This window comes from Benincasa hispida, chromosome 8 (genome assembly GCF_009727055.1).
Source record: "Benincasa hispida cultivar B227 chromosome 8, ASM972705v1, whole genome shotgun sequence".
NCBI classification, from domain to species: Eukaryota; Viridiplantae; Streptophyta; class Magnoliopsida; order Cucurbitales; family Cucurbitaceae; genus Benincasa; species Benincasa hispida.
The window spans coordinates 2,994,043-3,019,400 of record NC_052356.1 but is presented as its reverse complement, the minus strand read 5'-3'; the positions used below and the strand labels follow the sequence as shown (position 1 = coordinate 3,019,400).

At 36.2% G+C, this 25,358-nt stretch overlaps 2 protein-coding genes across 3 annotated transcripts; both read left to right on the top strand.

Annotated features, from left to right (window-relative positions):
* Nucleotides 1-324: 324 nt before the first annotated feature.
* LOC120083837 (CBS domain-containing protein CBSX1, chloroplastic-like) lies at nucleotides 325-4,230 on the top strand. Its single transcript, XM_039039727.1, has 8 exons — nucleotides 325-659; nucleotides 1,361-1,448; nucleotides 1,526-1,590; nucleotides 2,163-2,211; nucleotides 3,134-3,186; nucleotides 3,468-3,583; nucleotides 3,682-3,739; nucleotides 3,821-4,230. The coding sequence occupies exons 1-8, from the start codon at nucleotides 456-458 to the stop codon at nucleotides 3,893-3,895; spliced, it is 708 nt and encodes a 235-aa protein (XP_038895655.1). The 5' UTR covers nucleotides 325-455; the 3' UTR covers nucleotides 3,896-4,230.
* Nucleotides 4,231-7,186: 2,956 nt separating this feature from the next.
* LOC120083216 (50S ribosomal protein L22, chloroplastic-like) lies at nucleotides 7,187-19,361 on the top strand. Of its 2 annotated transcripts, none has more exons than XM_039038875.1 (7): nucleotides 7,187-7,422; nucleotides 7,765-7,931; nucleotides 16,961-17,043; nucleotides 17,212-17,379; nucleotides 17,806-17,916; nucleotides 18,371-18,437; nucleotides 18,516-19,361. In XM_039038875.1, exons 2-7 carry the CDS (start codon nucleotides 7,814-7,816, stop codon nucleotides 18,782-18,784), a joined length of 816 nt encoding a protein of 271 aa, XP_038894803.1. In that variant the 5' UTR covers nucleotides 7,187-7,422; nucleotides 7,765-7,813; the 3' UTR covers nucleotides 18,785-19,361. The 2 variants fall into 2 exon arrangements, with proteins under 2 accessions (XP_038894803.1, XP_038894802.1); XM_039038874.1 differs by having other exon boundaries at nucleotides 7,188-7,436.
* The last annotated feature ends 5,997 nt before the right edge of the window (nucleotides 19,362-25,358 follow it).

Sequence of the window (25,358 nt, the reverse complement as noted above, 5' to 3'; positions counted from 1 at the left end):
TCAAAATGAAAGAATGGTGGGTATTAGGTTCAATGTGTGGCATCCAAGAGAGTTGAGATATTTTTTCTCAAAAGAGACCAAATTCTTAAGCTACAACTTGAAAGTTGATATTTCCACCAATAATATGACGACGTGGACAATTAGCAAAAATGACAGTCCACACATAGTGCCACGTCAACGTAACTCTCGTCACCCGTAATTCTCATAACTGCCAGCACCGTCTGATATACATCTTGGCCACGCCTGATTACAACACGTGGACCTAAAACAGTGACAACCGATACGGTGACGGTTAGTTTAAGTATCTTCCAATAACAGCCGGGTAAGAATTAGCGGGGTTTTAGTCACAGTCACTGTTCATTATCTTCTACTGCAAAATCCCAGTCTCCTTGCTCGAGCTTCACGAACCTTGGCGAGTGTGGAAGGGTCTTGATTTGTTTCGTCAAGGTTCTTGCATGGAGTCGATTGGTTGTAGTTTGAGTTCTTTATCGTTGGCTCAATTCAGGGCGAAGAGTTTTTCGGTTCAGGAGTTGTTATTTGGTTCTTACCGGAGACCTCCATCGCCGATTCTTCATGCATCGGTCGCTCAGAGCTTTCCGGAGCTTCGAAGATCTACTTCTCTTGCTGCTAATGGTACCTTGATGGCCAATTCCGTGCCGGTGTGTTGTTCTGTTTATTATCATCATCATCATTATTCCTGTTTTTCGTGTTTTATGTGTGAGTAATGTTGAATTCGAGTTGTTGGTTAGTTCGTCTCGAATGTTTCTTTGTGATTGAGATGAATATACTTTCTCGATTTGAATTTTCTGGTAATTTTAATTTGATGCGACTTGGAGAAACTTTAATTTTGATTGAGTTGGTGCTTTGTTAAAAAAAACTTAACGAATTTACATAATGCTTTTGAGGTATGGAGCTTAGTAAATTTTGATGTTTCATTCTGATTGTTACGAAATTGACAAATAAAAATGTAGGAAAACGTAAAAGAATAAAGAATCGACACAACAGATTTACTTGGTTCACGAACCGGCAGAGATGGAAATTTTTTTAAAATGTAACTTACTAACAGTGTGTTAAAAATTTTCATGCGTCCATGGGGCACTGGTCAGGTGCCCAGCTTTCATACTTGGTCATTCAAAGCGCCAAATAATAGATTCAAAACATTCTAACATAAATCATTAATTGCTGCTGATTTTTTTATGTTCCTCTTTATTTGATTTCGAGAAGTCAGGGTTGTACATGAAATTTATACTTATGATCATTCATTTTTCTACTGAATAACTATACTTCTCTGGCTTCTTCTCATTTGTAATTTTTGCAGGGTATTAGAAATTTATTCTTTCTTTAATATTTTGATATGCAGTCAAGAAGTGGTGTTTATACAGTTGGTGACTTTATGACTAGGAAAGAGGAGTTGCATGTTGTAAAGCCCACAACCAGTGTTGATGAAGGTAGTTGATATTTTTGGAAAATTTCCTCCAACTTATTGGCAAAATGTGGCTTATTGTGTCTGTTTATGCTCATACAGCCTTAGAAATTCTGGTGGAGAAAAGGATCACAGGATTTCCAGTAATTGATGACAATTGGAAATTGGTATCATTTCATTTCCCATGTTTATTAGAGAGATTTCTCCTCTATAGTTATTTTCTTATCTTGTTGGCCTGTTTGCAAGTGTTTCTGGTTATCTAATATCCGCATATTGCCCCACGAAATGTTACCTCTGAATTGTTGAGTTCTGTCCAGGATTTTGCATCAAATTGTTTACTTGAATCGTCAAGTTTTCACTTTTCACTCTATGACTTGTATGATCATGAGAGAATCTAATTTTTCGGTCCGTTCCCAAACCAGAATTAAATTGGGAAAACATATGTTTGTTTACCCCATGATTTGTTTTGAATGTCTTATTGAACTTGAAAGTCAAAAAAGATGGCACATGTTGCTTATTGCTATACAAGTCAATTCCTTGCCATTTTTTCCAGTTCCTGATCAGGATGAATGCAACCTTTAGTGCTTATAATTCGTGTGAATTGAAGCTCATGTGATTTTTTTTCCTGCTCTCATACACCTTTATCTGTATTATCGATGAAGTGTACGATTGATTTAAATGGCCTAACGTTGGATATTTAATCATCGATGCTCATAATAGAAATTACTTCTTAATTCAGGTTGGCGTAGTTTCTGACTATGACTTGTTAGCACTAGATTCCATCTCAGGTATATTTGAAATTTCTTGTTATTCCTGTCAGCAAGTTGTCTAATTCCCACTCCTTGCCACTACCATCGTTTATCCCGTTTGGGAAAGATTGCTCATTTGTCTTATCTTTGGTGTTTGTTGCATCTTTAACTGTGATTGTTTTTCAGGAAAGAAGTGAATTTTGCTTTTCTAGATTTTATATTTATACAACTCAAGTTTCTGTGCTTGATTCTTCTTTTCCTTTACTTTTTTCAAAGATTAGCACCGACTTTTTTTGCATGTCTAGAATTTTCCCCAATTTTTTCTTTATGTGAAAGATACATAGTTGTATCACTCGTGAATTATGTTAGTCATCACCTTAATGTGAGAATATTTGGTTGGTAAAGAGGGTGAAGAATTTGGCTAAGTCTTTGATTGTTATTGTGAAATTTGAGAAGAAAGAATAAAGGTCAAAATATCATTTTTGTTTTTATTATTTGGATTCCGTTCCATTTTAGGTCCTACACTTTCAATTAATCTTAAACTTAAAATTGGCCCACTTACTTTTAATAAATCTAAAATTAAGTAATTCTCATTCATAGTTAGTTTTTATTGAGATTGGTTAAATAATAATAATAATTTTCTTGATTTTCATACAAGAAAAGAAATCCCGGAAATATTGTTAAGATTTATTGATAGTAGTAGTACAAGAACTAAATTTGGCATTTAAAAGTATAGGGATTAAATTAGAACGAAACCCAAATACAAGGACTGAAATGATAGTTTAACACAATTAAGTTACTTTGGTTCCAAGAAAAGACTAATTTCCTTTTCTATATTACAAATGGTTTTATAGATGTGGATATTGCAGAATTTTGGTTTTGGAATCTGAGGAAATTGGTCTGACTGCACTTGTATAGGTTCAACTATTTTAGAGTGATGAATTTTCAGTGTTCTAATTAGGTGGTGGAAGGACAGATACAAGCATGTTTCCTGAAGTTGACAGCTCCTGGAAAGTACGCATTGACCTCCTTCTTTTCCTTTTCTTTTATATCATTTTTGCGTTTATTTCTAGTTGGTTTGTTTCACACCTTTTGCCATCCATGTTCCTGATGACTTTATTTGTGCAATAATTTCATCCTGAGTATTAAATGAAGTAGAAAACTCAACTTTATAAGAAGAAATTACATTCATTTGGGATGTTAAACGCGCCCATATTTCAATTGCCTACCACTTACTAGTTTTTGTGGAAATATTCTGCCCAAATGATGTCTCTAATCCTAAATCATCCTTGTAGACATTTAATGAGGTACAAAGGCTTCTAAGTAAAACTAATGGAAAGGTGGTCGGCGATTTGATGACAACAGCACCTCTTGTTGTTCGAGAAATTACTGATCTCGAGGATGTTGCTAGGTTCAAAAACACTTTTCTCCACTGTTTCCGTATCATATCATTCTTTTGTCCTTGTGCCTGAATTTTTAAGCGTGTTCCTTTCTATTTATCAAATGCAGATTATTGCTTCAGACGAAGTATCGCCGACTTCCCGTGGTCGATGCCGATGGAAAGCTGGTAAGAGAGAATCTATTCGACTCTTCTATTTTGGATTTGATGGTTATTTCGTAGCGTAAAATTATGAAATCTTTAATGAAGGTTGGAATTATTACAAGAGGAAATGTGGTAAGAGCTGCTCTACAAATTAAGCGTGCTGAAGAAAACAGAACATGATTTTCCTATTAGCTAGAATCAGAGTCAATCTGTGCTGGTCAGTTAGCATAGAGGATTCTGAAGTGCAATCATACAATTTTGGCTCATGATTGTATAAATATTACAGCATAACCAAAACTTGAAAGACATAAATGGCATTAGCATGCTCAAACAGTCTCATTTCGACCTCTCTTTTCCTTTTTGCTTCTATATTTTGAATCCCAAGTTTGGATTATCCTTATGATTTTATTGTATTATAGTTCATCATTTGAGAGCAAGCATTGAAAAGGACAATGCCAACGGACCTCTCCATATCTCCACATATTATCTACTTTGGGTATAAACCCTTGTGATTTTGCTTTTGGAACCACCCAAAAGGTCTTATACCAATGAAGATCATTGTCCTTATATATTTATGATCATTCTCTTTCCTAACTAATGTGAGATTTTGTTCACATTCCTAACAAACTGAAAATGTGTTAGGGTTAATTCTAAGTCTATTTCCTAAATTTTTCGTCTATTATAAGTTTTGTGTGAAATAGATCTCTAACATTTTCTTTTATAATAGAAGGAAAATGGAAGAATTTATTGGACATTAAATAGGACATTATACTTTTGGTCACGTGTCTAGTTAGTTTATAACTTTTTTGACATTTAAAATTCTTTTAGACATTTTTTAAGTTCATTAACTTATAAAGTTTTAGTGAGCATTTTTATACAAATTTGAAAGTTGAAGATTAAATTTAGGGAATAATTTGATACAAATTTTAAAGTTATATCTAAAATCTCACTGCTTATTTTTAATATTTAGCTTTTCCAGAATTTTCAGTTTTATCTTCCATTCAAAAATTTTTTTAGAAATAAATTAAATTTGAAAAAAAAAAACCCACAAAAAGTATCGATATTTATATTTAACTTCATTTAATATTTATTTATTTTTAATCCCATTCAATTTTTTCACTGATTTTTTACATCGTTTCACATGAAGCTTGTGAGTTTTGCTTCTTTTAATATCCAAAACTTCTAAGAAACAAAATAAATTTTTTCTATTGAATTTTTACATCATTTCATCTCAAACTTGAATGGACGTGAATTTAATTTCTTTTACCATCTAAAATTTTTATTTTCAAGATAAAGTTTAGGTCATACAAATAGAAGATCAAACAAGAAATTTAATAGTATTATAACTTAGAAAGTACTGGTCCAACATAGCATAATTTATTTGATAGTGACAATATTACTCTCAAATCATATTATGTTCAAAATTTCTTACATAATAGGAAGTATGTCATGCATGAGTATCAAAGTATCAATATCAACTTCAATAGTACTAATAGGAGAATACCTTTGATCAAATCATATTTCATCTAATTGAGGATATAGAGATACAAAAATCATAATATTAAACATGAATACAAATAACATAACATGAAACCTAATATAATATGCATACAAAAACCATAATATTAAACACAATATAATCAACGTAAAATAATATAGATATGAAAGGTACATAATCGTAAACTTATATAACATAAATAACAAGAATACAAAAATCATAACATTTAATTTATATAAGATAACATAAGATAATAAGGGTATAAAAATCATAACATTAACCATCAAAGGGGTATAAAAAATATAACATTAAATGTAGCATAACATGATGAAAAATAAAGGAGAAAAAGAGAATTTTACAAGTAGATAGAGCTCGAGAGAAAATGAGATGAACATTAAAGAACTTGAAATTTGAGAATGATGTGGAAGAAGTGATTTGGTAGATGTGTTTATAGGAAAAATTATTAGTTTTTAATTTATTTTTAAAAATTCTTTTGTTTGAAAATGAGGATTTTGGATCGTAATAAAATACAAAATTCACACCAATTCAAGTTTGAAATGAAATGATCTAAAAATCCAATGGAAAAGTTTGCGCAAGGTTAAAATAAATATGTTATTTTTCTCAAATTTTATTTATTGAAAATTAAAATTTTAGATAGTAAAAAAAACAAAACACACATCAATTCAATTTTGAGAGGTGAAATGATGTGAAAATGCAATGGAAAAAATTCGAATGAGGTTAAAAATAGATGTAGGTTCTTCTTATTATTATTTTTCTTTCAAAACTTGTTTCTAGGAAATGAAAGTTTAGGATGGTAAAAATAATAAAACTCATAAATTTAATTTTTGAGGTGAAATGATTTGAAAATTGAATGAAAAAAGTTTAAATGAACTTAAAATAAAGGTAAGTTATGTTGTTTTTTTTTTTTTTTTTTTTTCAAATTCAATTACTTTGGAAATAAAATTTTTATATTGAAGATAAAGCTGGAAACTGAAAAAATTAGCAGTTTGAAAAAGCTAAAATATTGAAAAAGATAGAAAAAAACGATAAAGAAAACAATAAACAACATACTGACAATATTTTAGAGATATTATGAGTGATATTTCCACGCTAAATTCACCAATATATACATGATTTTGTTGAGCTAGAGATATATCAATAAAATGATATATTGCCAATAAAAAATCAACAATGTCAACGATAAATTGTAGATTTTCGTAAAAAAATGATGTTACCATCGATATCGAAACTTGATTCTATAAATTTAAAATGTCACAATAATTTTATCCTAGGTTATAATGAGGTGGGTCCCATATTTTTATTGCACTTTACCATCGTGAGAGTACAAGGATTACGCTTAAATTGGTTAAAAGTACAATAACTAAATTTCACTAAATTATAGAAAATAATGATATAATTTTGTATTTTGTTTAATTTCAAAATTTTGAATAATACCCATAGTTAAAAAAAGGTTAAAGAAAAAGTTAAAAATTCCTTTATTAATGAATATTATGGAAATTTTATAAATAGAAAAATCATATTTTATAGCAAAAAGTTTAGGAATGTTTTGGAACTTTTATTATAAAATTTAAATATTTTTAAATATTATATATTTTTATATTAAAAAAGTCCCTTATGTTATTGTAATTAACAGAAAAATACCTTTATACTATAATAATAAAAAAAATATTTTTTTGTTCAGAAGTATTTTGGATATAAAATATTAACCACGAAGCTAATAATAAATGTATTTGTTTTGTTTTTTTTTTTTTTAATTACAAATTCAAAGGTATTGTTAAAAATTTTGAAAATTTAAAATGATTTGGAAATAAAATGTAAAGTTTAAAGGTATTTTTTTTATATATAATTTAGCGGACTAAATTTACACCATTGAAAAGTTATGAACGGAAAATGGAATGAAAATCAAAGTACTGACCAAATGATATTTTAATTAAAAATTTTATTATTACTTTTTCTTTTGTTTTGAAAAAATAAACCTAATGTATACAGTCTCTGGGGTCGCTCCTCCCGTCGAATTCTCTCCCTCTCTCGGCTGATCTCCCTCCCTCAACCTCACCGTGTACGCCGCCCCCCGCCGTCGACCTCTCCGTTTTCGCCGCCGCCGGCCCCTCGGCCACCCTCACTCGTTGCCGACCCCGCCTCAACCTCCCTCTAATTCTTTCTGATTTGAAACATTTCCAAACTCAAGGTTTCAAGCAGAGGGTAAATTTTAGGAATTAGGCTGGCATATTTTTGGTTGCAATGTGGAGTGAGCTTCTGTAGTTTAGATTGTGTGCTAGAATAATTTTCTTATGCCCGTTGAGTTTTTAAATTTGGCAGAGTCTTAAACTGAGAGGTTGCACCTACATGTTATATCAATAATTTGATGAATAATGTGATAAGAGATGAAAGTGTTGATTTTGTTGGAATAGGAAGTGAAGAGATGATGTTCTCTCATCTATAGTTTCTTATGTTGAATTATATGTCATCTTTTAGGTTATTAACTATCTTCAATATTTAAAGATCACGTTTCTTTTCTTTTGGTTTTCAGGATTTCATTTCTCTGGTGAATTTTCATTCGAGCTAGCAATTTCGTGATCATGGTTGGTTGGCAGAGATATATACGATCCATGCTTGGTCATGTGCAAAAGAGAGTGGAATCGAGTTACAGTTTAGCTGCCAACTCTAGTTATCGTTTGCAATCCTCTCTTTCATATGGTGAGTTGTATTTTCTTTCGATTGAATGTATGAATCACACAAGACCTTCCTCTAGCCCATTCAAGCTCTAGTTTTCATCTAAGCTTTCTTTTGATCGAATGTATGAATTGGGTTTTACTTTTGAAATATGTTTTAGGTGTATGTGTGATATATATATGTGTGTGTGTATATATATTTTAATCTTTTTACATTTACTAGTGTTTGTGGTTTTTATATACGGTGCATGCTTGGATTAGTTTGTGTCATACTTTTTACTCTTGTACTAACTACTAAGTCAATTTAATTCTTAATTTTTTTTAAATTTCGTTCAACCAAACTTTGAACTTAAATCCTAGAGGCTATTTGGAATTATTTTGAGACACAACTTGATGCTTTTTGGAACCAACTGTTTTTTTTTTTGTTCTTGAATATGAGTAGTGGTTGGCTTGGACCCTTTTCAGAATAATTTAAGTTGTTAGACCTTTCAAAATCATTGAAGTATGGATATTGATTTGATGGAATATGGAATAACCTTAACCCTTTCAATCTACTTCAAAGTTGTTCTTAAAAGTTGAAAGTGGTTGAGAAAACAAAGCAGGAACAACTTCCAAGCAACCCTTTAGTGATTCAGACATTGCGAAAACCTTCCTCTCAATGCTCTTTCCCCCCTCCCCCCAACTCATAGCAGGTGGCCTTGCTCGATTGCCCCTCTCTCTCTCTCCTCCCCTGCCTTTGACCACCCTCTCATGCCCGTTCATTATGGTCCAAACATACACAAGGTCCTTGGCCATTGGCCACAAAACTTTCCCCATCACTGTGCATGAGGATGAAGCTAGTAATGGGAATCATGCCTACATCATAGGTGATAGGACACATGAAGCATGCGATCTTCCCCCTGACCTTTGGTTTAATAACATCATCTCCTCCATTGCTGGATGTTGCAGAGGTCTCATATGCATTTCTATGAAACCCCTTTGAGCACATCTGAAGGGCCTTGAAATAAAGGCCGAGGGTAACCCACCCAGTTTCCTTCCGATTGACTTAAATATCCTTTCACATCTCTCTAGAGCCATCTTATAAGCTAAAGGTTTCAGTCTGAATTGGAGAACAAAGCTTTTGAAGAAGATGCCTCCTTTAGTGGGTCCTTTCTATTGTATTTTTTTTTTAATGCAGAGGGAGACCTGGATCACATGCTTTAGAGTTGTGAGTTTGCAGTGTCTATGTAGAATTGATTTTCCTAGGAGTTTGGTTTAGATAATATTAGAGACTCAATCTGTGAGTTCCTTCTCCATCCATCTTTAGGGAGAATGGTATTTTTTATGGTTTGAGGGGGTGTGTGCTCTATTATGGGATCCTTGGGGGGAGAGAAATAACAGAGTTTTTAGAGGTGTGGTGAGGGACCATTTTGATGTTTGGTCCTTGGTGAGTTTTCATGGTTCTCTTTGGGTTTTGATTTTGAAGACTTTTGGTAACCATTGTGCACACAATATTTACCTAATTGGAATCTCTTTAGGGCTTTTGTGGGCTTTGATTTTTCATTTATTTCCAACACTTCGGATAGGCGAAAGGATCTATGTCTATCCCCAACTTCCTTTCAATCCACATCGGCAAATTGAGGCTTTCTCTACTGGGAGTCATCAAAGGAGGATATGCCCGTGCATTCTTTCATTTTTTCTCAATGAAAGTATTTGTTTCTCTTTAAAAAAAAAAATCGTCTCCCCACTTAATAATTTATATCTCCCATTTCTTCGATGAAAATTATATCTCCCATTTTGAAATGCCGAGCAAGGTTGTACGTAAGATTGTTAGAAGGTTGTTTGTTCAAAGGTTGTTCGTGAGATTGATGGACTTTTTGCAGTTTCTTGTTGGAAGGCAACGCTGATGGTTATGTCTTGATCATCGTCAAATGAGACAAAATCCTTCCTATTGAAAAGGGTGGTTTGGATTTCCTTAGTATCAAAGACAAAAATCAAGCTATTATAGTTTTAGCCAGGTGGATATGGTGGTATCAAAGTAACGAAAGGCTCTATGGAGAATGACTAGGCTTTAAATTAGCACCTACTGCTTCTCTCCACAATAGTCGAGGCCTACGGAAGAACATTATTAAACAAGCAACAGTCCTTAATCCATGATGTTGTATTATCCAAATAGCTTCCCCTTGCTCTTTTCCATCTCCAACAGAAAGATGGCTTCTGCCAAAGATTTGTGGAGGGATGATTTGGCTTTCTGCGACCTAGATTTCAGAAGAAATTTGAGTTACGAAGAAGTTTCTGAATGGGTTGAGTTGAGCGTTTTATTATCCAAAGTCTGATTAGCCAGTCAGGATGACATGTGGGTGTGTCCTCTTAAAAAATATGGGATTTTTTTTTCCATGAAATCATTGCTGCAAGGTTTCGATTGTTCCTCAACGGGCGATTCTTGTCTATTCACTAAAGCTATTTGGTGTAATTTCTTTCATTTTATCTCAAGGAAAGCTTGACTTTTTCATTGAATATGAAGGCCATTGTGCATAATGCTTACCTAAAAAAAATAGAATTCTTTCTTTAGGAGCTGTCTCATAGGGCAATAAACAATTATGATAAGCTTTCGAAGCATCTTCTTTACACATGAATCTTTCTCCAAATCGATGCATCCTTTGAAAACATGATTTGGAATCATAGGGCCACATTTTCATAACTTGCCCTTTTGCCCACAGATTTTGGAAGGATATGTTGGTGACACTCAGCTGGTGGGTGGTCCTCCTAAATGATCCTTCATTCTTCAAAATCACCTTCTCTCGGGCCATCCTTTCAAAGACAAGAAGGAGATCCTACGGGAGAATTTATTTTGTTATTTTTTCTTGTACTTTTCTGTAGTTAGTGTGGTTAGAAAGAAATAAAAGGATTTTTGGAACCAAGGAAAGGGCCTATGGACTTTTTTGACAATGTTCTTTTCTTGCCTTTATTTTGCTGTAATTGTAAATTGAATTCTCATAGCTTTGCCTCTCTTTTGTCTCATTGAAGAAGTTCAATGTAACTTTGTAAGACTCCTTGATTCCTTGCACTGAAAGACAACCAACAGGACAGAAAACAGAGAGGAATAGAGTAATAAAGAACAGAACGATCGATATGCCCTTTATTTATTTACTTCTTCTTCAAGCCTCATGTAAGCTCATAACAACTCTCCTTGAAAATACTTCCCCAAAATACACCAGCACTCTCCCCCCCTAGCACTCTTCGGCTGATGACCTAAAAGAAAAAAAGAAAAGAAAAACACTCCTCAGCACCTTTGAGAGAGCCAGACACTTCTCTCCACCAAAGCCTGCTCAGCTTTTCACCACATTCTTCTCTGCCCTCCTCCTGTACCACTATTGTCCTTTATAACTGCCTAGTGGTCCCCCTCTTCAACATTCCCTTCTTCTACTTCTTTAATTGAGGGCTCAATTCCCTTTTTACCCCTTCGTTTATTGGTATAAATAATTTGTGGCCTTACAATACCCCCCTTCTCGAAAAGAACCTTGTCCTCAAGGTTGAAACGAGGGAATTGTTGGTTCATGGCTCGTACGTCTTCCCAAGTAGCTTCATTTTCCGACATTCCCCTCAATTTGACCAGCCATTCATTGGTAGCTAAATCTCCATTCCATCTTACTCCCAGTCCTGTCTCCGGGGTCGTTTGTAGCTCAAATTCCTCGGTTAAGATAGGCGGATGTTGTTGTACTTGATGGCCTTGTCCCAATTTCTTTTTCAATTGCGATATATGGAACACGTTATGTACTGCAACCTCAGCCGGCAGGGCTAATTTGTATGCAACTTCCCCCACTCGCTCGACTACTCGATAAGGATCATAGAACCATGGTGCCAGTTTCTCACTCCTCTTCGTTGCTAAGGATTTCTGCCTATATGGTCGTAATTTCAGATATACTTCTTCTCCCACTTCAAAAATCGACTCTCTTTTATGTTTGTCTGCCTGTTTCTTCATCCAGTTTTGAGCAATGGCCAAGTTTTCCTTCAGTGCATTGAGAGCTAGATCTCGTTCTTGTAGCTATTGTTCCATCGCATTGTTGAAGGTCTTTCTATCTCCATATGTGACTAAGGGTGGAGGAGGCTTTCCATAGATTGCTTGGTACGGGGTTGTCTTGATAGAGACGTGGAAGGTCGTGTTGTACCATAGTTCAGCCCACGCTATCCACTTGTTCCATTTCTTCGGTTGCTCATTACAAAAACAACGAAGATAAGTCTCGAGGCAGCGATTCACCCTTTCAGTTTGCTTGTCTGTTTGTGGATGGAACGAAGTACTCCTCTTCAATTGAGTCTCCATGGTCGTGAACATCTCCTTCCAAAAGTTACTCAAAAATATCTTATCTCTATCGGTTAAGATTGATAAGGGAACTCCATGGTGTCGAACCACTTCTTGGACAAATATGTCAGCTACTTGTTTGGCCGAGAAGGGGTGTTTGAGGGGTATGAAGTGTGCATACTTACTTAAGCGGTCTGCTACCACCATTATGGCATCATAGCCCTCTACCTTCGGCAAACCTTCCACAAAATCCATGCTCCAATCTTCCAAAATCAGATAAGGAATGGGGAGGGGTTGTAGTAAATCAGCAGGAGTTAGAGTTTCATATTTGTTCCTTTGATAGATTTCGCATCCTTCCACATATTTCTTCACATCGGTCTTCATTCCTTGCCAATATAGTTTCCCACTCATCCTTTTATAGGTCCTCAAGAACTTGGAATGCCCCCCTAGCACTGAATCATGGAATGTGTGAAGCAGAGAAGGGATCAAACTAGACCTTTGGGAGAGCACCAGTCTGTCTTTATAAGTTAACCTGTCATGCTGCCATCTATTTTTCGATTTCCCCTCCGGATTTTCCTTCAAGATGGTGATGATCTTTTGGAGTTCCTCGTCCTCCTCAACCTCCTTCAAAACTACCTCTATGTCTATTATGGTTGGAGCTGATAAGACACACAATTCCACATGAGCCGGCACCTTGGATAATGCATCAGCTGCCTTGTTTTGCAGGCCTGGTTGATATAAGATCTCAAAGTCGTATCCAAGTAATTTTGTCAGCCAACGTTGAAATTGAGGGCACTTCTCGTTGTTCAATCAGGAATTTTAAGGCTTTTTGGTTTGATATCACTGTGAACTTACTCCCCAACAGGTAATGCCTCCATTTTTGCACTGCTAGGACTACTGCCATCAATTCCTTCTCATAAATGGACTTGGCTTGAGCCCTCGTTGATAGTTTCTGACTGAAGTAGGCTATAGGCTTTGATTCTTGAGATAACACAACACCTAACCCAGTTCCTGAGGCATTGGTTTCTATCACAAAGCGCTTGGAGAAGTTGGGGGGGCCAAAACCGGGGCTGTCACCATGGCTTGCTTAAGCTTTTTGAATGCCTGATTGGCTTCTTCATCCCATTTGAACGAGTTCTTCGGAAGGAGCCTGGTAAGGGGAGCTACAATACTTCCATACCCCTGAACAAATCTCCTATAATACCCAGTGAGTCCTAGGAATCCCCTCAATTCAGATATATTTTGTGGCCAGAATCCCCTCAATTCAGATATATTTTGCGGCGGTGGCCATTCTCTCATCACCTTGATCTTCCCATCATCGACTTCTACCCCTTTGACTGATATCCAGTGGCCTAAGTATTGGACCCTGGTTTGGCAAAATGTGCATTTTTTTTTTATTTGCATACAATCTATGATCGCGAAGGACATTGAATACTACTCCCAAATGTGTCTCATGTGTCGATATGTTCGGGCTGTACACCAAGTTATCGTCAAAGAAAACTAGTACAAACTTACGAAGGAATGGTCGAAGAACCTGGTTCATCAATGATTGGAAGGTGGCCGGGGCGTTTATGAGACCAAAAGGCATCACTAGGAACTCGTAATGACCTTCATGAGTCCTAAAGGCCGTCTTTTCAATGTCCCCTTTGTTCATTCTGTTTTGGTGGTAACCCGACCTCAAATCAAGTTTGGAATAAACTGTTGACCCGTGCAATTCATCTAGCAACTCTTCAATGACTGGTATAGGAAACTTGTCAGCCACAATCGCTTGGTTCAGCTTCCGGTAGTCGACACAAAATCTCCACCTGCCATCTTTCTTCTTCACCAGCAGAACAGGGCTGGAGTAGGGGTTGTGACTTGGTCGAATGATTCCGGCCTTGAGCATCTCTTCCACCAATTTTTCAATCTCTTCTTTTTGGTCATGGCCATACTTCTCATTACACCTAAAACAGAGCCCCTTGTCAAGTCATTCCCGAAACTCACTATCAGAAAGGCGCTTCATCGGTGGATCCTTCTTCATGAAGTTGCTTTTCATAGGTAATGTAATTCGTTTGGTCATCTGCACTTCAATGGTTTTTCCACTCTTCCTTTCAGTCGTCAAACTTTCCTTCATTTGGGCTTCCTTTTTGCCTGGCCCAACTACCCTCAGATTGGCTAAAGCCAACTTCAGGGCCATGTTCCTGTCGCTCACCAGCTGGGCTTCGTGCATACATTCTTCCAATGTATTCGGTTTTCTACTAATAATCTCGGCCCTCAACGTCAATTCCAGCCCATTTATGAACGCATCCTTGAGAACATCTTCGGCCAAATTGGGTAAGGGTGCCGAATAAGTCACAAATTTCTTCACGTAGTCAGAATACGATCCTTCTTGCCTTATCCTCAACAATCTCGCGCCTAGACTCCTTTCTCTGGTAGGTCTGTAATACTCGAACATCCTCCTCTTCAGCTCCTCTCAAGTACTGATGGGTCTTCGGTTGTGGCTCCATCGGAACTAGTCAACTTCATCTGGCCCAAAACTGATGACGGCTACCTTTACCTTCTCCTGATCAGATAGCTAGTGGATCTCAAAATAATGCTCGGCCCTGTACACCTATGATTCTGGGTTCTCTCCGGCGAAAACAGGTATTTCTAACCTCTTGTACTTGCTTTTGTCAGCTCCTCCTCCTCCATTGTTGGGTGTTGAATCGGCCTCATTGATCTTCCCCTTCATTTTCATTCGTCGTCCATCAGAGGCCCCCGACTCTTCCGCCTTCCGAGCAGCATTGCTCTCCCTCATCTCCTCTGTAAGTCTTTCTATATTCTTGCAAAGCCCCAACAACATTTCCTTCATTTCGGAGACTTCTCGTTTTTTTCCATTCTCTCATCTAATTTTTTTTTTTAGCCATAGCTCGCGTTCGCCCCAGGATGAAGCGGCTCTGATACCACTTGTAAGACACTTTGATACCCTGCACTGAAAGACAACCAACAGGACAGAAAACAGAGAGGAATAGAGTAATAAAGAACAGAACAATCGATATGCCCTTTATTTATTTACTTCTTCAAGCCTCACGTAAGCTCATAACAACTCTCCCTGAAAATACTTCCCCAAAATACACCAGCACTCTCCCCCCCTAGTACTCTTCGGCTGATGACCTAAAAGAAGAAAAGAAAAGAAAAACACTCCCCAGCACCTTTGAGAGAGCCGGACACTTCTCTCCACCAAAGCCTGCTCAGCTTTTCACCATATTCTTCTCTGCCCTCCTCTTGTACCACTATTGTCCTTTATAACTGCCTAGTGGTCCCCCTCTTCAACATTCCCTTCTTTTGCTTCTTTAATTGAGGGCTCAATTCCCTTTTTACTAAATAATTTGTGGCCTTGCAAACTTCTTCGGATTTTAATTTTTTTCTCGCCTTGTTTTCATTTCATTTGATTTAATTTTATTTAAATTTCATATATGACTGAAATTATTTCTATATAGAACTTCTGGTTCAAACATCAATTTTAGCAAATATGATTTTTGGGCATTCACTTGGACATCTCCTCCATGGACTATATTACCTCTTTTGTTGGCTGCAAAATTGGTGCATGGCCTAACTCCTACCTTGGCCTTCCCCTTGGTGGCAAACCGTGCTCACTCACCTTTCTAGAGCCGATTGTTGAGAACATTGATAGTAAGCTCAGAAATTGGGAGCATGCCTTCATATCAAAAGGCGGAGTCTAACTGACTAACTCTTTTTGAAGCCAACCCTACCTCCAAAATCGCTCTGAAGATTGAAAAGCTCATGAGAAATTTTCTATGGGAAGGCCCCATATGATGGGTGGCTCTCACCTCATCCAATTGAAGAAGGGTCAAAAACCAATATCCTATGGTGGCTCGGTATTCATAACATCTAGAAAGAAATATTATTGCACCCCTTGCCAAATGGATTTGGAGATACATGGAGAATATGATGCTCTCTAATGCAAGGTTATTGAAGCTAAATATGGCCTCTCAAAAACAGTCTGAAGTAGTTATCCATAGCTTTGTGATGGAGGTAGGAATAAGATAATTTAGATAAATTCCTAGGTTTCTGATTTGCAGCTTCAGTTGGTCCTTGGCAGTCCCTTCAAATTTGACTGATTTTAGTAAGTCCATCTTCTTGCGGTACCCTTTAAGAGAGGAGAAGCTTACTCTTTGGTGAACTTAATCAGGAGATTTTTTTTTGGAAGCTGTGCTTGAAAGTAATTACAACAATCTCAAAGGCTCTGAAGAATCTTTTGATGCTTTAAATTCTGTCATCTTTATGATTCTTTACTGGTGTAAATGCTCACATCCTTTCTCAATGTCTATCGATACTTTTGGGTAGATGTCTTTTTTGTAAATCCCTTTTTGTGCTCTTGGGACTCTTTCCCTGTTTTGTAATTATTTTGTCCGTCAGACAAATCATTTCCTCTCAAAAGAAAAAAAGTAAAAAGAAACAAGAAAAGTGAAAAAAGAAGAGAGATCTTGTACGGCCGTTAAGGTTGGAATGCAATAAAGAAGTTTTAAAGATGAAGTTGATGATTTAGACAGGAGTCGGAATAAAAAAACGTATGGTTGGTATATTATATCATTATGAAAGATTTGATAACTCCTCTTACCTCTTTATTGGATTGGTTGCTATCCTGGTAACTCTGGCTTTCTAAGAGGACTCCCTCAAAATATTTATCCTATTAATTAGTAATTACAGAACTGGTTTGCATCTGACTAGAATTAGTAGAACCACGACAGAATCTTAAAATTGAAGTTCCTGAGTTGCACCAATTTCTTATGCAGGGGAATTGCCTTATTTACAGAGACTTTTGAAGCCATCCTCTGCAGGCATTGTACAACCTGATTTTCGGTGTCTCCAACAGATGGTACACATGGCAACCATACATCTACTGAATTTCTATGAAATTAATTTTTATTTGAAAAATTCTTTATGGAAAAAAAATCTTCAGAGTATATGTCTTTATTTTATAAATCACTTGAATTCATTATATTTCCTGAAAAATGCCTCTGTCGTATTTTACTTTCTTTTATAGGGAATTTCCAGCTCAAGGATGTTATTAGCAGATAAATCTGAGGAAGCAGTCTCATCTCCTCTGACCTCTGCTTTGGCTTTAAGCAGCGGAAAAGATGGAGATCAAAAAGACCAAAAAGTAGTCTGTAAACCTTCCAAAGTCCAAGCTATATTAAAGGGAATCAAACAGGTGAAGTCTTTAGACTTATTCTTGTCACTTACACAGCAAAAACTTGAGTAAAAGCAGTGAAAGTCATTATTGAGTGAAATTTGTTATTGAAATTTTAGATTTTGTAATTATAGAATTTAATTAAATCTGAAGTTTTTATGATTTTTAAGGCATACCATATCAACTTGCTATTTGGATTCTATATAATCTCTTGTCCTTTCTCTGGGGCCAACCATTAGTTGTTTATTGAAAGCTTTTTTTTTTGGGCAGTAAATTTTGGGTTGGACATTTTCTAATTGGAATTTCCTCCCCGTTTTTGGTCAAGTTTTGTAACTCATTTTCTATAACTGAAAGAGGCTTCCCATGGAAAAAGCATAGAGATTCATTTTGGTTTATCTTTTATTTGAAAAGAATTAACGGGGGAGTTCATTTGAATTTTTCTACCAGAGTCCCAAAAAAGTCAACTTGGTTGCTGCTTTAGTTCGAGGCATGCGAGTTGAAGATGCACTAATGCAGTTACAATTAACTGTGAAGCGAGCTTCAAAAACTGTTTATCAGGTGAAACACCATCTTGCGGTGTGTCACAGGGCTAACACCCTTGTGACATGGTGCTTGATGTAGATCTCGTTTATCAATCGCTGTGATCGAATATTTCTTTGATTTCCTTGTTTGGGGAGACTTGAGCTGAGAAATAAGCATACAAATACTTGAGTCTAGTCAACCAGTTTAGCTTCTGGTATTGGCAATTTCGATATGTAGTGGGGGGATGCATTTTTCATGAGCTGGACTAGGTTGAGGAGTTCATTTATTTTTCTTGCAAAAATTGGCCATTTGACAATAGGAAGTACAGTTATTGGTTCTGGAGCTAGAGACTATTTTGTTTTTGAAAAATTAGACATTGACTTTGCAAGGTAACGTGAGTTTCTTCCATGTTATAAATTGTACTCCCGTTTCCTTTGGTATTTCTAAGATTAACTGACGATGTTAAAACTTGTGTCGTGACATTGTGAAGGTTATCCACTCAGCCAAAGCAAATGCAACCCACAACCATGGAATGGATGCCGATCGGCTCCTTATTGGTAAATGAAGCAATCAAAGATGAACCATCGTTTATATTACAAGGTTTTGTTTATTTGACCTCTTGTTATCTTGTACAGCTGAAGCATTTGTGGGTAAGGGATTCTTTATGAAAAGATTATCATATCATGCTAAAGGAAAATGTGGAATCAAAGTTAGACCAGAATGCCGACTAACTGTTGTTCTTAGGGAGACAACACCTGAAGAAGAGGCAGAGATAGCAAAGCTTAAAGTTAGCAATTTCCGCAAGCTTACCAAGCGTGAAAACCGACTTGTACCTCATAAGCTTATTGAAACAACACCTATCTGGAACCGGAAGGGCAAAGCCAAAACGAATGCAGAATGTTGAAAGGCTGCGTAGTATATGATAATAACTGGCTTCCAGTTGAGTTTCCTTATCTCTTTCTACCATTGCATTGTTACTTTCACGTCCTTTGTTCTAGACAAGTTAGGCAGGAAAAGGGATTTTAATGTGGTAGAATGCCCTCAGTTAAGGATAAAATGTTCTTTAATGACATTTTTGATTCATTTACCTAGCTTGTTTTTATAGATTCCTTGATCTCTTTTCTTCGTCCATTTCAATTATGAGATCTCCAAGAAGGATTCGTACTTCATATCTAAGGCAAGTTGTAATCTTCATCATTCTCTTTGATATGGCTGGTTTAGAAGCTTCTGCATTGCCAGTTTGTTTGGAGGTGATTTTTTATTCCTCAATTAGTGCCGAGTCGGTTTGATTTGGCGTCAGCTTCAAGTCTCTCCCTCCCATTCATGACTCTAAAACTTCTGAGTTGAAAATTTGGCCCTTTGTTGGCAGTTCTCCATCTCAAGCAATTCTTTTTGCAACATTTTATGCATTCGTCTATTGGAGGGATCTTTTTTGTGTTTGAAATATATGCAGCTGTGTTATATTCTCAGATAATTTTCAAGTATTGCTCTCTCTTGGCTGTTTTGCATTGCCAAAGTTGCTCTCATAATGTTTAACAAATTAGTTTTGTTGTATGATTAGTTGAGATGCACGACCAAACTACCCGAATACTTACAAGTGTAAGAATTAGACAGCAAATGTGTATGAACTTTTCGTGTTTATTTGGAGTGATGAAAGTTTACATTTCCTTTCTTACTATTTATCCAGAGCTCACCATAAGCATAAAGTGTGATTCAACAAAGGCTTTATTGAGCAAAAGCTATCCCTATTTGGAGGGGACGTTTGGCGTGTAGATTTGAAATGTTAAGTCTGGGAATGTTAAACCTAGAAATTAAGCCGAGAGGTTTAGGTAGTTTAAGTTTAAAAAAACTCTATTTGAAGTGCAAGTTTTGGAAGTCTGGATTTAAGAAACCTTTATTTGAAGTGCAGGCTTAGAAAGTCCGAAAATGTATATATTTATAAATTTTGAATTTGTTAAATATTTTCTTGTATTTAAATTGTGGTTAATTTTTAGATTAATTTCAATTACAATAATAATAATTTGTATTGTATTGGATACAATATGGAACTCTAGGTTATATATTATATTTGATATAACATATAGTTTAATAATGTATATAGAAAGTAGTTATTATATAATTATATAATTATATATATATATAGAGGTTTATTATTAAAATCAAATTTATTTAATTTTAATATTTTTTTAATAAAAAATAATAAGTAGTTTTAGGGAAGGAGTTCTAACTCCTTTATTCTCTCCACAATGGAGTCATAGTCTTCCTCATCCTCTAATTTGATCTCTCTCAATTAATGTTATCCCATAGTCAGAGGCCCGCTTCTTTTGGGATCTCATCCCAGAGAATATCACGGTAGCCTTTATGGTGTTGTTCATTTATTCGAGGGAATTTCAATTAAAGAATCGTTCTTCAAAGGTAAGGGTTTTATCCTTATTTTTATTCTTCTATTAATCATTAATAGCATGCTGTAATTTTTTCATTAAATGCATAATTTTGTTGTTTCTTTGTAACTTTTCTGTTTTGTAAAATTTTTGGAAAATTGGGATGATCTGCGTCTTCCGCTACCCTAACCAGAAGCTATTAATAGTGAGCTATAATCCATTTTACAGAACAATACATAGGTATTGGTTGATTTACCTTTTGGAAATAAACCAGTTGAGAGTAAATGAATTTTTAAGAGAGCTAAATGTTGACGACATTATTGATAAGTATAAAGCTCAATTGGTAGCTAAAGGCTTTTGCCAAAAAGAAGGCTAGATTTCTTCGATACCTATTTTGAAGTGACGAGGATTACATTTATAAGAATATTAATTGAAATAGCGACTTTACAAATTTGGAAATACACCAAATGGATGTAAAAATTGCATTTTTAAATGGAGATTTGGATTATGAAATTTATACGAAACCACCTGAAGGGTTTGTTGTTAAAGGACTTGAAGACAAAGTTTTGTAAACTTGTTAAGTCTCTTTATGGGTTGAGACAAGCACCTAAATAATGACATAAAGAGTTTGATCAAACTATATTATCAAATGGATTTAGGATAAATGAGTGTGATAAATGTGTCTATGTTAAAACCATAGATCAAAATTATGTCATTGTTTGCTTGTATGTGGATGATATGTTAATAATGGACACAAATAGAAATGTTACTGATCCCACTAAAAAGATGTTGAAATCAAACTTTGATATGAAAGACTTTGGTCTTGTTGATGTTATCCTTGAAATTCAAATAACAAGAAATCCAAGTGGAAATATACTTTCTCAATCTCATTATATAGAAAAAGCATTAAGAAAATTTGATCATTTTGCAAGTAAGCCGATTGTTACTCTATTTGATTTAAATTGTAATTTGAAGAAAAAAAATGATGAATGTGTGTCTTCTCTAGAATATTCTAGAGTTATTGGTAGCTTAATGTACATAATGAATTGTACAAGACGTGATATTGCCTATTCAGTAGAAAGGTTAGCAAGATACTCCATCAATCCTGGGCATGACCATTGGAATGCGTTAGTCAGAGTTCTAAGGTACTTGAAATACACTTTAGACTATGGATTGCATTATACGAGGTATCCACATGTACTGAAAGGATTTAGTGATACTAATTAGTTTTCTAATAGCATAGAGACTAAATCAACTAGTGGATATATTTTCACCTTAGGTGGAGTAGCTGTATTATAGAAATCTTCAAAATAGATGTGTATAGTGAAGGGATTGAATCTCGCAATGGAAGCGTTTGTGTGAGAATGCCTTGCATCCAACGATTCAATTTTTCATAAACAAATTCATTATACTAAAACAAAATATAAACATGTAAATTAGCATGCTTTAAAGAAAAAAATTAGAACCATTCTTACTTTTGTAGATTCCCCAAGCTTCACGAACAACCCTTTTTAAGTTCCAACGAACGACTCTTCCAACGATCTTGATCACGAACGATTTCTTGATAACAGAGCAATAAATATGGCTTAAATTTTCACATCATTTCACCTCAAAATTGAATTAATGTAAGTTTTGTTTCTTTTGCACAAAAATTTAGAGCCTCGATATTTTCATCGACACCGATATTTCGAACCTTAGGTTGAACAAACCACTCAAACTCCTCCATTAGCAACTGGCCTCTCAACCTTTTTAGGCTGAAATACATGAAAAACAGGGTGAATGGTAGCTAAGGTGGAAATGACAAGTTGTATTCCACTAGACCAAATCTGTCCATAATTTGATAAGGTCTGTAGTATTTGTGGGAGAAGCATCTTTTAGTGAATCATTTCATTCCAACATTTGTTGTTCGAGCATAACATTTATGTTTTTAACTCTCCATACGACAATAACGTAACGTTGTGGTGCAGATGAAATTCTAATACAAAGTATTATACCAATACTCAACTCATAGTGGGCATTTAACCCATTGTTCGAGTCGTTCATTCCAAAAGTATTTTAGGTAAGATACGAAATATTATACCAATACTCGACTCATAGTAGATATTTAACCTATTTCTTGAGTCTCATTGCAAAAACATCTCAAGTAAGTCTCTACACACTTATGCACTATTTTCGTATATTTGTTTTTTCTCGAGGAACAGTTAGATTGCACTGAATCCCATATGGTAATTTTTTATAACAACTATCTGAGCTATACAAAGATAGGTACAACTCAAACAACATCTAAGTATTTCAATAGACCGCTTATGAATGCTACATTTTCGTTCAAAAGTAGACGATGAAAACCTTATCCATGTCGCTATGGATTGGGAAAACCCGTGGAGATTGAAGATTTTGTTGATAAAGAGAGTTGCCTCAAGTATATGGGGGACATACCTATTGGTGTTTTAAATACAGTCGGTATGCCCACAACGCATCATCAAGCTTTGTTGCCCAATCTCTTTGCAAAGGCCTTACTACCTTCTCGAGTATCAGCTTAATCTCCCGATTGGACACCTTGGTTTGACCATTTGTCTGTGGATGGTATGTGGTGGCCACTTTGTGGAGGACATTGTATTTGCACAACAACTCCTTGATATTATGGTTGACAAAGTGGGACCCTTCATCACTTATGATGGCATGGGGAGTGCCAAAACGAGTGAAAATATGTTTCTTCAGGAATTGGGAGACGACCGCCGCATCGCCTGCGGTGCATGCCATTGCCTCTACCCATTTGGATACATAATCGACGGCTAATAAAATATAATGTTTACCATTTGAGGGAGGGAATGGTCCCACGAAATCAATCCCCCATACCTCGAACAATTCAAGCTCCAAGATGGTGTTCATTGGCATTGAATGTTTCCATGAAATGTTACCTGTGCGTTGGCACCGATCGCACTTCATGGCGTAGTCAGCTGCATCCTTAAACAATGTGGGCCAAAAGAATCCACTTTGTAAAACTTTAGCAGCTGTGCGCTGTCCTCGAAAGTGCCCACCATATGGTGAGTCGTGACATTGCGATAATATGCATTGTTGAGCAGCATTTGGTACGCATAATCGCAAAATCTGGTCTGCCCCTCTTTTATACAGATTCGACTCATCCCAATAATAATGTCTGCATTCATGTTTGAGCTTCCTCTGTTGGTGGTAGGTGTAATCTTCAGGAAATTGCTCGCAAACCAAATAATTGACTATGTCTGCATACCAAGGCAATTCTTCAATATGGAACAGCTGCTCATCCGGAAACACCGCACTCACCTCAGACTCATTGCGGTCAACCTTAGGATTTTTCAGTCTAGACAAGTGATCCGCAACTTGATTCTCTATCCCCTTCCGGTCAATTATTTCTATATCAAATTCTTGAAGGAGGAGAACCGATCTGATCAACCTCGGCTTTGCATCCTTCTTTTTCATTAAGTATTTTATTGCCGAATGATCAGTATGGATGAGTACCTTTGTCCCCAGTAGATATGCTCGAAAATTTTCCAATGCAAAAATTACCGTAAGAAGCTCTTTCTCTTTGGTGGTATAATTTGTCTGAGCACGATTTAATGTTTTACTCGCATATGCGATGGGATGCAAGATTGTTTTTCTCTTCTGTGCCAAAGCTGATCCTATCGCATACTCGCTTGCATCGCACATTATTTCAAAAGGAAGTGTCCAGTCTGGTGCAATCAATACGGGTGTGGTAATTAGCGTATTCTTCAATACTCTGAATGCATTGAGGCAGTTGTTGTCAAAATCAAATTTTCTGTCAGCCTCTAACAACGCACTCAACGGTCACGCTATTTTGGAAAAATCTTTGACAAAGCGTCTGTAGAATCCAACGTGCCCCAAGAAGCTTCGTACAACCTTCACGCTTGTTGGATGTGGAAGTTTTTCAATTGCTTCGATTTTTTCTTTGTCCACCTCCAACCCATCCCGGGAAACCTTGTGCCCCAACACAATGCCCTCCTTTACGATGAAATGACATTTTTCCCAGTTAAGTACCAGATTCTTCTCTTCACATCTCTTCAGTATCTTCTCCAAGTTGACTAGACAGACTTCATAAGTGTTCCCATAAACAGAGAAGTCATCCATAAATATTTCGACAGAGTCCTCAAAATAGTCCGAAAAGATGGCCATCATGTACTTTTGGAACGTGTTTGGCGCATTGCAGAGGTCGAACAACATGAGGTGAAAAGTAAAGTCCCATATGGATAGGTGAATGTGGTATTGTCTTGGTTTTCTGGAGCTATCATAATCTTGTTGTACCCGATATAACCATCCAGAAAGCAATAAAAGTCATTTCCAGCTAGACGGTCTAACATTTGATCAATGAATGGTAGAGGGAAATGATCTTTCTTTGTGGCCGCGTTCAGCTTGCGGTAATCCATGCAAATGCGCCACCCAATGACGGTCCTTTGTAGTATTAATTCATTGTTTTCATTCGGGACTACCATCATGCTGCCCTTTTTCGGCACACACTGCACCGGGCTGACCCACGTGCTATTTTCTATAGGATAGATAATGCCCGCATCTAACCATTTAAGGATCTCCTTTTTGACGACCTCTTTCATCGCAAGTTTGAGTTTGCGTTGATGTTCGATCGTTGCTTTGTGATCTTCTTCAAGACGAATGCGGTGCATACAATACGCTGGGCTGATTCCTCTAATGTTAGCGAGCATCCAGCCAACTGCTCACACATGTTTCCTTAAAATGCTCATCAACGCATTCTTCTGGTCTTCGTTGAGCTCAGATGAAATGATAATTGGCAGGTTCTCGTTCTGCCCCAAAAACGCGTACTTTAAATGACTCGGCAGGGTCTTTAATTCCAGTGTTGGTGGTTCTACTAGGGATGGTTGCGTTGTTTGTCTTTCTTCTTTTTATGTTGGCTCTTCTTCTTGATTTGCAATCATCTCCTCTTCCTTGCTTGTTTTTGTCATGATCGTATTACAGGCAGCAACGGATGCGCTGGCATCCTCTTCTTCATTCTCTTCATCAAACTTTTCTTCTTCAATCGAATTCTGGTCATCATCCGAGTCATGCAGGTCTTCTTCATCCAGAAACTTCATG